This window comes from Eublepharis macularius, chromosome 2, assembly GCF_028583425.1.
Source record: "Eublepharis macularius isolate TG4126 chromosome 2, MPM_Emac_v1.0, whole genome shotgun sequence".
Lineage (NCBI taxonomy): Eukaryota > Metazoa > Chordata > Lepidosauria > Squamata > Eublepharidae > Eublepharis > Eublepharis macularius.
The window spans coordinates 20,503,515-20,516,491 of NC_072791.1; the positions used below are offsets into that span (position 1 = coordinate 20,503,515).

The following is a 12,977-nucleotide window of genomic DNA, read 5'->3' on the forward strand; positions in this document are numbered from 1 at the left end:
TGCTACTGGACTCTCCTAGTTTTCAAGAGAGGAGCTTTGTCGGATATAAGTCTTGTGTTTGATAAAGGGAGCGTTGACTTCCAAAGGCTTGTGCCCTGAAAATCTTGTGAGTCATGAATGTGACACTGGACTCAAATCCTGCCATTATACCCCAAAACAAAATGCGATGGGAACGTGAGTGGCTGAGGTCCATAAACCTCGCTGTGCTGCTGTCGTTTATGGTTTCAAAGGATCTGCACCTCACGCCATGGTACCAAACATGGTTGGGCATTCCCACTCAATACATGTGCGTGGGAACTTGGATCCATAGCATATGCTTAAGAATTATTCACACGTATGTGTTCAGTGCAAGGAACACCAGTGTACATGCAGCAAATGTATGGCTGCTACAATTAGCAACCTCAAGACAGGGCCTGGAGTCCCCCCCAGAATTGCAATTCATCTCGACAGCAGAGATCCATTTCCTTGGAGGAAATGGCAGCTTTGGAGGACAGGCTGCATAGACTCACATCCACGGTGCCTCGGCGAGCTCCTTGCTCTCCTTCAAACTCTGCCCTCCCCAGGTGTTGCCCCCGCATCTCTTGGAATTTCCCATGCCACAGTTGACAGGTCTAATAGGACCATGACACGTGGAATTATTCTCAGCGTAAAAACTGTTGACTGGCCCCAGTAAATCCAAAATGTGCAGATTTGAATGAGTGGCTCCTGTTCATTCAGAGCAGCTGTTTTTGCTAATTAACAGCTGGAAGAAACAAAGTTCCGCATCTATTCTGCTGCACTTTCCTGATAACGTTCATGAGGTTTGTTTTCTAGCCTTTATAGGGTAAGACTCGGATTGTGTGAAAATATTCAGTATAGCGCAGACTATTTGTGATGGCATTAAAGGTGACCCGCTGCGCCACAGGCAGGAATGAAAGGGGGGCGGGGAATGAGGGCAGTGTCCAGACCAATCAGAAGCGAATACAGAAATAAAGAGAGACAGAAGCCCAGAGGAAAGACCTCACTTTCAAAAGAAAGGTTCCCATCCCCTGCACCTCACCATGGCAATAAAAGAAATAAAGCGGAAAGGCACTATCGTCACCCCGCTCTGCCGTATTTTCACTTCTAAGATCAAAGACGGCTGTGTGTTTTTTAGAACCAGTGGGTTTCAATGTGCCTACGAACAGCATCTCAGTGCAAACCTCGAGATGACCTCTCTGAGTCATTTCATGTATTATTATTATTATTATAAAGCCCCTTCTGCACTGGGGACATAACTCCTCACTATCCCAGAAGTCAAGCCAAAGGGCATGGAATTGGCTTGTCTGGGCCCTTGATCAGTGTGGTACTGTCCTTTTGTGTCTGCATGATGTCAAAATGCATTGGGATCAATGAGTGCTGGCGCTTTCGTCACTGATGCCATCATCGGTGACATCACAGAACCAGTCCTTTCTCCCCCCCCCCGCTTTTTTTGCACATGTGACGAATCAATGCATCGCTGGATCCATCTATTTCCTGGATTTCTCCCTCTCAACCCATCGGTGCATTGATCCTACGCTGAATTTTAAAAAAAAAATAATTAAACACAAGTGGGAGAGGAAAAAGGGAGAGGAATGGAAAGGAGGGTGAGGGAGTGGCTGGATTGACGTGGCCAATCACAATGAAGCGGGCTGGAAGAGGGTGGGAGGGGGGCAGAAGAGGGTGTAACACTAAAAGACAGAATAAAGAAAGGAAATGTGCATGGGGGAAACAGCCAACTGGAAGATGGAGTTTTTTAAAAAGTCGGAGGATAAAAGATCCCAAGAAAGCTGTGGAAAAGTTGCATAGGAGCCAGACTACTCATGGCAGTAAATTGGGTGCAGACGGTCAGTCTCTCTCTCTCACACACACACACACAGACACACACACGCTGCAATATGGGAACTGAAACAGCAAAACTGGCCCAAGCAGAAGGGTTATTGTGTTAAAACTGCAAAGCAGGCAAGCTACAGGGCATGCACACTTGAGTGTTTCCCGCATTGCCTACAACGTAACACATATGCTCTGTTCAGTCACACCAATGTTATATCTAGCCCAACAACCAGTTTCACAAGGAGGCCAACCAGTTTGCCAGCAAACAGAGCACTGAGTTCAAGGCCTTCACTGCCTTTGGACATGGCAGCTCCCGTTAGTCATTGGCCACTGATGGACCTATTGTCTACTAATTCACCATAATATGACTTTCTAAGGAACAACTCTCAACAAACTAGCTAAGCCACATGGTCTATGGGATCAAAACTCACTGAGAAGTCCAGACAAATGAGATTAAGGTCATCTCTCAAACCCAGACCAAAATCCAAATGATAAAACATTTACAGTAAATCAGTTTCAAACAAAAACATAGATGAATGTATAGAGATAAGCGAACGCCCTGTAAACAAAATGGCAATAATATGGACTCATCAGATTGGGACATGCAGCGGTTATCCTAAAAGTTAACTGAACTAGGCCTGGATTTGGTCCCTATTCCTGGCCAAAAGATGTGTCTCTTGCACAAGACAATGGTACAGGAAGCTAACTAGAGCAAACTTATACTATCTTTTAAAAAACTGAGATCCTCGGGATTGAACTCAGCTCTTTCTTCATGCAAAGCAGGTGCTCTGCCACAAAGCCATCGTTCCCATTAAATCTAGTAGATTACAAATCACATCCGGTCTTGAAGTGATACAGACCGGCTTAGCAATTCCCAGGATCTTTGCAGGGTGAACATCCATTGCAAAGATTCAAAGCCTAATCAAGGTATTAGAAATCGACCGAGAGTGACATAGAGGAAAAGAAACTGCTGGTTTTTCTGGGGTTGGGGGGGGGGGTCCCTTATCTCATAGAAAAGTGGAAAACAAATAGCTCAGCCCTACAGAGCTTTAAAGGGGGCATGTTGCTGTACCAAAAGGAGCAGCCCTCTGTGCTGCTGCTGCAGAGTCACTCCCAACAGGGCCACTCAGCCACCCCGACAGCAATTGCCCCCAATCCCCTTGCATTGACCAAGTGATAGCTGGGCAGGACCACCTCAAGAGTGCCAGATATATTCTGGGACAACTTGGTGGTGGCAGAGGTAAGGAAAGGGCTGTTTGCCAGTCTTCTTCCAGATGACCTGGGTGCTGCTCTGCTGCTCTTTCAGTAACAAGCCAGTATGGTGTAGTGGTTAGTGTGTCCGACTAGGAACTGAGAGAGCTGGGTTCAAACCCCTAATGTGCCAGTTCACTGCATAACCTTGGGCTCATCAACTCACTCAGTTCAATCTACTTCATAGGGTTGTTGTGATGATAAAGTAGAAGAGGGGAAATGATGCTGTATGCTTCCTTGATTCCCAATGAGGAAATAAAAGAAATAGAAAAGTTCGATAACATCTGCTAATGCTGAAAAATGCTAGTAAAGACCTGCATTTTCAGTCTCTTTTCACATGAAGTAAGCTTGAAGGATAGTAAAAAGAAATCCCACAGTCATTCACTCTGTGGCACAGTGGTTAAGTGGTTCGGCTGCAAATCAGCACTCTACTGGTTCAAATCCCACTACTGCCATGAGCTCAGTAGGTGGCCTTGGGTAAGCCATTCTTCTCAGCCTGTTCCCCAGCTGTATTGTGGGGATAACTGTAACTAACTTGTTCACGACTCTGGGTGAGGCACTGATCTGTCTAGAAGAGCAGCATATAAGCGCAGTTATTATTATTATTATTAGAATCCTTCCACATCATTAAGTCTCCCCGAATCATCCTGTTTGCTGTGGCAGCAATGGTAAGATTAGTATTGCATTTTAGAGCAGGACTTAGAACACGAACCTCAGATGGAATTAAAATATTAAATAAACCCACAAAGCCCATCAGAGGGCAGCAGATGCCCAGAAATGAGATACAACAGAACAGCATAATCAAAAAGAGTCCAGTAGCACCTTTAAGACTAACCAATTTTATTGTAGCATAAGCTTTCGAGAATCAAGTTCTCTTCGTCAGATGCCTGATACAGAGACTGGTCAAATACAGAAGAGCAGGAGAGAGAAGAGGCAATTAGGGGGAGGAAGGGGGAGGGAGCAATCAAAACATTCCTTTGCTAGTATATGTAAACATCTCCTTTTAGTGTGTGTATCAGTTGGCTTCAAAGGAGTTTGCCCTGTTAGTTTGTAGAAGCCAAACAGCTAGACCATCCAATTCCAATGCAGTATGGGCCTTCGATAACCACAGCTCTCCCTGCCAGATGCATCTGACAAAGAGATCTGTGGTTCCCGAAAGCCCACGCCAGGTGCCACTGAGCTCCCCCAGACCCCACCTCTGTAAAGGAAATCTGTTACCTGTGGTAATGTGATAACTAGGGATGTGCGTTTCGGCTTTCTGAATGCCGAAAGAAAGCCGAAACAAAAGTGTTTCAGCTTCTTTTGGGTTAGCCGAAACGTTTCAGAGAAAGCGAAACGTTTCGGCTAGCCGAAAGAAAAAAAGCCCAAACGTTTCGGCTTCTTTCGGCTTTCTTTCGGCTTTTCAATGGGAAAATGCCTCCGTCTTCCCGGACGTCTGGGGGAGGCATTTTCCCACCAGATCAGCCCAAAATTGGTGGGGACCTTCCTCTAACCCCTCTCTAAAAAACCCCCAAGTTTCAGACCGATTGGACTTTGGGGGGCCATGTTATGGCCCCCCAAAGCAGGTCCCCCTATCCTCCCATAAGAAAGCGAAGGAGCAGCATATTGTTAGCATGCTGCTGCTCATCTTCTTCATTATTTCCTATGGGGAAAAAATGAAGAAGCAGGCTTCCTTTGCCAGGGGTGGCATTTTGCATGCAAAATGCCCCCCAGCCCTCAGGGGCCCTTCTCCCACCCTTCCTCCCACCCCCCACCAAGGCTCAGACTGCTCCCACTTGGGGGGGCCATTTCATGGCCTCCCCAAATAGGTGCTCTGCTCTCATCTCTACCACTGACAGCTGGGGGAGGCTTGTCTTGCCAGGGGTGGCATTTTACATGCAAAATGCCCCCCAACTCTCTGGGGCCCTTCTCCCACCCCTCCTCCCACCCCCCACCAAGGCTCAGCCTGCTCCCACTTGGGGGGGCATTTCATGGCCTCCCCAAGTAGGTGCTCTAATCTCTACCACTGACAGCTGGGGGAGGCTTGTCTTGCCGGGGTGGCATTTTGCATGTAAAATGCCCCCCAGCCCTCAGGGGCCCTTCTCCCACCCCTCCTCCCACCCCCCACCAAGGCTCAGCCTGCTCCCACTTGGGGGGGGCATTTCATGGCCTCCCCAAGTAGGTGCTCTTTTCTCTACCACTGACAGCTGGGGGAGGCTTGTCTTGCCAGGGGTGGCATTTTGCATGCAAAATGCCCCCCAGCCCTCAGGGGCCCTTCTCCCACCCCTCCTCCCACCCCCCACCAAGGCTCAGCCTGCTCCCACTTGGGGGGGCCATTTCATGGCCTCCCCAAGTAGGTCCTCTCAGCCCCTAAAGTCCACCCCTTACAGCCCCACACAAACCCAATTCCCCCCCAGCTGCCACACACAGACCCAAATCCCCACATTAGCCCCTCACAGACCCAAATCCACCCCCACCTGCCCCACACCCATAACCCCAGGAACAGGCTGGCAAAGGCCAGCCCTCTCCCTTTGTTCCCTATGCTGGGAACTTCTAAACTCTCTTTCCCTGGGCAATTCTGCACAGCCCAGGGGTGCCACAATGGTGGGTACACTTCTGAGTGCCAGCTGGTCCCTGTGAAAGAGCACCTGAACCACAGACACACTCCCTCAAATTCCCCCACCACCTACAGAGATGGCTGGCCAGCCAGCCCCATTGTTCCCTATGATGGGAACCAACTGCACACAAAAATATCTTACACAAAAATAACACAACTCACTTAACATCAGAGAATCACAAAAGCACAATTCCTGTCAAAAACACTTTATTTCTTGAACAGCTTTAGGATACACAGCAGGGGGGCGCACCAAAGGGCATGATAGAAGTGTACTACACAAAATAATACAACCCACTTCACCGTTTTTGACAGCAGTTGTGTTTGTGTGATTCTCTGATGTGAAGTGAGTTGTGTTATTTTTATGTAGTACACTGCTTTCATGCCCTGTTGTGCCTTCCTACTGTGTAACCTAAAGCAGTTAAGGAAATAAAGTGCTTTTGACAGCAATATTTTGGGGTGATTCTCTGATGTTAAGTGAGTTGTGTCATTTTTGTGTAAGATACTGCTGGCATGCCCTTTGGTGTGCCCCCCTGCTGTGTAACCTAAAGCTGTTCAAGAAATAAAGTGTTTTTGACAGGAATCGTGTTTTGTGATTCTCTGATGTTAAGTGAGTTGTGTTAATTTTTCTGTGTGGGGGACTGCTGGTGTAATGTGTCATAATGCTTTGCCTACTTGTACTTTGAAAGGGAGAAAATAATTTTTAAAAAACTTTGTTTTGTGTTGTTCGTGTTTTATTCTTTGTTGTGCAGTTGGTTCCCATCATAGGGAACAATGGGGCTGGCTGGCCAGCCATCTCTGTAGGTGGTGGGGGAATTTGAGGGAGGGTGTCTGTGGTTCAGGTGCTCTTTCACAGGGACCAGCTGGCACTCAGAAGTGTGCCCACCATTGTGGCACCCCTGGGCTGTGCAGAATTGCCCAGGGAAAGAGAGTTTAGAAGTTCCCAGCATAGGGAACAAAGGGAGAGGGCTGGCCTTTGCCAGCCTGTTCCTGGGGTTATGGGTGTGGGGCAGGTGGGGGTGGATTTGGGTCTGTGAGGGGCTAATGTGGGGATTTGGGTCTGTGTGTGGCAGCTGGGGGGAAATTGGGTTTGTGTGGGGCTGTAAGGGGTGGACTTTAGGGGCTGAGAGGACCTACTTGGGGAGGCCATGAAATGGCCCCCCAAGTGGGAGCAGGCTGAGCCTTGGTGGGGGGTGGGAGGAGGGGTGGGAGAAGGGCCCCTGAGGGCTGGGGGGCATTTTGCATGCAAAATGCCACCCCTGGCAAGACAAGCCTCCCCCAGCTGTCAGTGGTAGAGAAAAGAGCACCTACTTGGGGAGGCCATGAAATGCCCCCCCAAGTGGGAGCAGTCTGAGCCTTGGTGGGGGGTGGGAGGAAGGGTGGGAGAAGGGCCCCAGAGAGTTGGGGGGCATTTTGCATGCAAAATGCCACCCCTGGCAAGATGAGCCTCCCCCAGCTGTCAGTGGTAGAGATTAGAGCACCTACTTGGGGAGGCCATGAAATGCCCCCCCCCAAGTGGGAGCAGGCTGAGCCTTGGTGGAGGGTGGGAGGAAGGGTGGGAGAAGGGCCCCTGAGGGCTGGGGGGCATTTTGCATGCAAAATGCCACTCCTGGCAAAGGAAGCCTGCTTCTTCAATTTTTCCCCATAGGAAATAATGAAGAAGATGAGCAGCAGCATCCTAACAATATGCTGCTCCTTCGCTTTCTTATGGGAGGATAGGGGGACCTGCTTTGGGGGGCCATAACATGGCCCCCCAAAGTCCAATCGGTCTGAAACTTGGGGTTTTTTTAGAGAGGGGTTAGAGGAAGGTCCCCACCAATTTTGGGCTGATTCGGTGGGAAAATGCCTCCCCCAGACGTCCGGGAAGACGGAGGCATTTTCCCATTGAAAAAGCCGAAAGCCGAAACAAAGCCGAAAGCCGAAAGCTGAAACAGCTGGCCGTTTCGGCTTTCGGCTTACTCGAAAGAGATTCTTCTTTCGGCTTTAGCCGAAATTTTTTGGCTTGCACACCCCTAGTGATAACCATTCATAGTCCCTATTCAGTCCCAACTTGACAGAGTCAAATTTGCATATGAATTCCAGTTCAGCAGCCTCCTGGTGGATTTTGTTTTTGAAAGGTTTCTGTTGAACTACAGTGACCTTTAAGTCTTTGATGGAATGTCCTGGTAGATTGAAGTGTTCTCCCACTGGTTTCTGGACGTTTCCATTTCTAATGTCAGATTTGTGTCCATTTATTCTTTTGCGTAGAGGTTGGCTGGTTTGTCCAATGTACAGAGCAGAAGGACATTGTTGGCACATGAGGGCATATATCAGATTGGAGGATGAGCAGCTGTAAGAGCCAGAGACAGTGTAGTTGATGCCATTGGGTCCTGTAATTGTATTCCCTGGGTATATATAGGGGCAGAGCTGGCATCTGGGTCTGTTGCAGGGCCTGGTACCTGTGCTGGTGACTCTGCTGGCCGATTCATGGTTGTGAGTGAGAAGTCGTTTAAGGTTGGGGGACTGTCCGATCTATGGATCCCATAGGGTCTTAGTTGCCTTCAGCTCATGCAGGCTTAGATATTAAGAAGGCATTTCTAGATCTGCTGCCAAATTCACCAGTTCTTGTATTAAATAAGTTTATACAAATTGATTCTTTACATTTTTGTGACAAGCCCTAGTTGTGGGGAATCTTAGATTGGATTGGATGGTGGGGGACACACAACAAACACTAATTTATTGAAGCACCTGAATTCAGATGCCACAACAAAGTGAGATTACAAAGAAGACTTATCTAAATCAGGACTTTTTCAGCCTGCGTCTGGCATGAAAGGAAGCCTGAAAACTGGCCAGGTTTGATCTTGTTACAAACCAAAAGGTTGAGATGTCTGGATACAGCTCTGTTGACAATGAAGTTATGCCAACTGTTCTGATGTGAATGACTGTTAAACATGCGGAGATTGCCGACTGTGTTGTGTACTAGTGGCACCTGAAATGTATTTTATGGTGTTTTATAATTAGAAAGGCTTTGGGGCCAAATGTCTGGACTAAGCTATTGATCAACGTATCTTATATGCTTTTAAAATTGGGAATAAGGTGTCTTAGGAAACCTGTTGTAGGACGGAGGCTCAGGGTCTAATTGTTTCAACGAACACTGTTAAATCAGTGAAAAGACCCCAAAATACAGAGAGATCACCAAGTCTCTTCTGCAGCCGACAATGGTTACGAACTTCGAAGAATTTGAAACATCTTTTTTCCCCCTAATTTAAAGAATGAAAAGTTTCCCTAGAAGTTTGTACTCAAGTATGGAAGCATCTTTTTTCAAAACTCAGGAGAGTACCTCGCAATTTTTTTTTGCCCTAAGATCCTAAAAATGTTCTTTGCCAACTTGTTTGCAACAGTACTGTGCTGTTAGCCACAGCTTAGAAGCTTGTATTAGATCTATCAGAAATATGTGTGGCCTCTTTAAGGCTTTGAATGATGGGAATTGTAGTTTACACTGCCACCAAAAAGACGAGGGATATTTGAAGCCTTAATGACCTTGTTCCTGTTTTTAGTGTAATGTTTTACAACCTCTCTTCCTCCCTTTGTCTGTACTGAGCATCTCCCACGAGGAAAGGGGGGAAATGACTGCGTTAACCGCGATCATCTTAAATAAACTACTGCTATAAGACACAAGAAGCATCCGTCTCTTGGCTGAACTGTGAGTTAGTTCTGGGTCAGTGGGAATGGAATCCCTTGGGTCAGCGGTAGCTAAAGAGGAGTGGTAACCTGGAACTCCAGGATAAGTACTAAAAACAAATGTTTAAGCTAAGTCAGTGTGTCGGGCTCCTTAATCCTGGGAGGGTACATGTAGTTGCTCAGTTTCAGTAATAAGAAAAAAAGCCCTCTACACATGGTATAGAAAGCAGATTTTGGGACCAAGAGACATTTCACATATTGTGTAGGGTTTTTTTTTTTTTACCATAAATATGGCAGGAGCTAGGCCCAAAGCCTAGCTCCTGGACCTGATCTATTTAATGCAAGCACCTGAGTCTTCTTGTCACCTTATTTATTTAGAAAATTTGTATGCTGCTTTTGCACACCGGCTTGAGGCAGCTCACAGCAATAAAACAAAACCAAGTAAGCAATAAAGTCGTATAGATAAAACAATCGAAGACAGTAACAAAACACCAACTAATAAAAGCCACGAATAAAAGCAACCTTTAGAAGTTTAACATATGGAAAGACCTTGAACTTTATTATAACATAATCCCTTCATCTGAAATGCCACTGTGGGAGCCCTAAGTATACATGCTGTAGGAGACCCTTCAACATGGTGAGATTTGGGTCCAGTGGCATCTTAAAGACCAACTAGACGCTACTGGACCAGAATCTTGCTCTTCTGCTACAGACCAACGCAGCTACCCACCTGAAACCATCTTCAACAGGATGCAATCCCGCATGATTTGGTGGCACCATAGGGAAAGACCTACACAATCACACCATTGCATTGTTAACAAGTGTGCCCCTAAAGAGAAGAATCACACCAACCTAGCACATCCTCTTATACTACTTAGGGCACATACAGCATTTGTATCACCCCAGCACTGATGACAGTAACATGATTACTCCTGTTGCATTATCACGAGATACACTTTGTGGAAATTTATTTAATAGCTCTCACACCAGTTTATGGAGGGGACAAACAAACAAAACCCTGACTGTAGTAGGTCATTGGTCTTCCACAAAGATAAAACAAGCTTCTAACCAGCTTTATCAGATCAAACTGTGGATGTTGGGCGTTCAGTAACAAATAGTATTTCCAAAGGACAGTACTGTAGGTGAGATTTTCCACTTTACTGTGTGGATGGAAAAAGCAAGACGATTGATTTAATCTATGCTGTTATTTTGCTACAATATGTATTTTCAACACAAAATCACCAAGACACAGTGTATGATGTTCATTAACTTTATTCTTGAAAACTAGAAAGTTGTTACTCAGCAAGAAGCAGAAAATATTAAACACAACGCTTTAATAACTGGTGCACATCGATTCAAAGGCAAAAAGGAAACACTAGTTGACACAACAGTCAGGCAGAAAGGCAATGAATTAAAATGCAAACTGCTTAGTTGTATTTATCAGTTTGGTCATTTGAAGAGCAGTGAACCAAACTACTAACAAAGAGAATCTTAACCATAGCAAACTATACAGCCCTTTAAAGAGAAAAACGGGGGCCAAAACAGGCAAGGCGCTGTGATCAGATCTTCCATCTCTTTAAACTTTGATAAACAGTAGCAGTGTACACAGTGTGTGTGTGTGTGTGTGTCTGAGAGAGAGAGAGAGAGAGAGAGAGAGAGAGAGAGAGAGAGAGAGAGAGAGAGAGAGAGAGAGAGAGAGAGAGAGAGAGAGAGACTTGTCAAAGATAGTTGAACTTTTTTTGGAAGGCACTATTTGCCCCAGTAGGGGAACGCACATATATTCCCGCACATACATTTCCACGTTACTGGATCCTGACCAAATTTAGCCCATGGAGATGCCACTGAAAGAGCAGAAGGGTTAAATCCCCTCTCTCCCAGTACCTTCATCCTTAACTAGACCTCTCTTCCCTATTTAGCAAAGTTTAAATTGAAGGGATCCAGCTTTACTCCAAATCATCCCAAATTCAGGCACAATGAACAAACTTGGTTTCCGTTTTAGGGGCAAAGAGATGATAGGGGGCAGGGAGACATAAGCAGTTAAACTAAGAACTCCAGTTTCATTTAAAGAAACATTTCTTGTATTCCTTTTATATTGCACTTGAATAACACCGACTGCAGAAACAGTTAATGTTCTGAACTTAAATACATTTATTTGAAAAAAAAATTGGCTCATCGCAATGGGACTTCCTTCCAGGAAGCACGCTTGGAATTGGAGACTCAGGCATTTAACAGAACCAACTTGTGCAACTGGTAAAGGGAGGCACGCTTCTCTTTTGAGTTCAGTACTTCAGACTGGTCAATGATGAACTTGTTCTTCTGCTAATGAAAAAAATAAAATTAGAAAGGTTATTAACCAAATACTAGTGTTAAAAGACCTCGCTTGGTCACCCCAAAGAGCAAGGATTTTGAAGTTCTGGCTGCAGGTGAGGAATACTGTGGGTGTTGTGGGGAAGAGGTTGCAGGTTTGTGAGAGCGCTCGTGAATTCCTTGAATCTCTGCTAAAAGGGATCCTGAGGTATGAGGGCCAGGAAAGAGAGCTGTTTGCCATACAGAACAAACTATTCATCGACCTTTTGGTGGCCATGGGTCAGTGGCAGAGCACGTGCCCTGGATCGACCTTTTTGTGGCCACAGGTCAGTGGCGGAGCACGTGCCCTGGATGTAAGGGGCCCCAGGTTCAATTAATGGTCTCTCCACTTAAAGGGAGCGAGGCCAGGACAGGAGAAATAAGTCTGTACCAAAATGAATTGTTTAGAATGACAGTTCTGATCAGGGGAACAATAAGGGGAAATTGTGCAGGACAGCATTTTGAGAAAGCAAACAGGATTCTAGCCTTCATGTCTGAAAATTTTAGGCAGTTTTCTTTTATTGTTTATAGCATGGCTGCTTTTTGTATTGCCTCAGCTTCTTTTTAATTTGCACTGTTTGTAGTTTTTATTACATTGTCTTTCCGTTATTATTATTATTTATATCATTCTGTAATCTACCTTGAGTCTCAATGAGAAAGGTGGGACTATAATAAAAGTAAATAGATCTCTGCTCTGTGAGCGACTGGGCGTGGGATAAGGAAGCCTTATGTGCGGGTTTAACCTGGGCAAAGGAGTAGGTGTCTTCCAGGATGAGCCTCTGTCATGCTATAAATGTTGCTTATCCTTGAGCTATACTACTGGGATGTTCAGGGTATATTCCTGAGAGCTGTGCTACTCTCCCATGTGGTCTGAGAGCCAAGCGTTTACACACAATGAGTTCAATCATAGATGGTCAGGTTCTATATACTAAACTCGGTTGTCATTACAAATAAAATTACAGAGCACACATGCTCTATTTTGGCCAGTCTCAGTAAAATCAAGAGAGAATTGTAATGGTATGGCATTGAACTGTTTATTATTTGTTTTCCACACAATGAAGCTGTAAGTGGACTGTACCGCTTCCCACCCTGATCAAACTTTCCCAGTTAGGGTCATCAACCTCCAGGTGAGGCCAGTTCTCCCAGAGTTATAACTGATTACTAGACTACCGAGGCCTCAGGAGAAAAAGGCAGCTTCAGAGGGCAGACTCTATGGCATCATATCCCTGCTGAAATCTCTCCCTTCCCCAAACTTCGCCCTCCTCAGGCACAACTCCCAAATTTCCTGAAATTTTCC

At 45.9% G+C, this 12,977-nt stretch overlaps 1 protein-coding gene across 1 annotated transcript in view; it reads right to left on the reverse strand.

Annotated features, from left to right (window-relative positions):
- Positions 1 to 11,551: 11,551 nt before the first annotated feature.
- Positions 11,552 to 12,977, reverse strand: part of TDRD9 (tudor domain containing 9) — a 68,681-nt gene continuing 67,255 nt past the window's right edge. The window contains exon 30 of the mRNA XM_054972137.1: positions 11,552 to 11,653. Within this exon, the coding sequence (XP_054828112.1) occupies positions 11,552 to 11,653 (102 nt within the window). The remainder of the gene's footprint in view (positions 11,654 to 12,977) is intronic.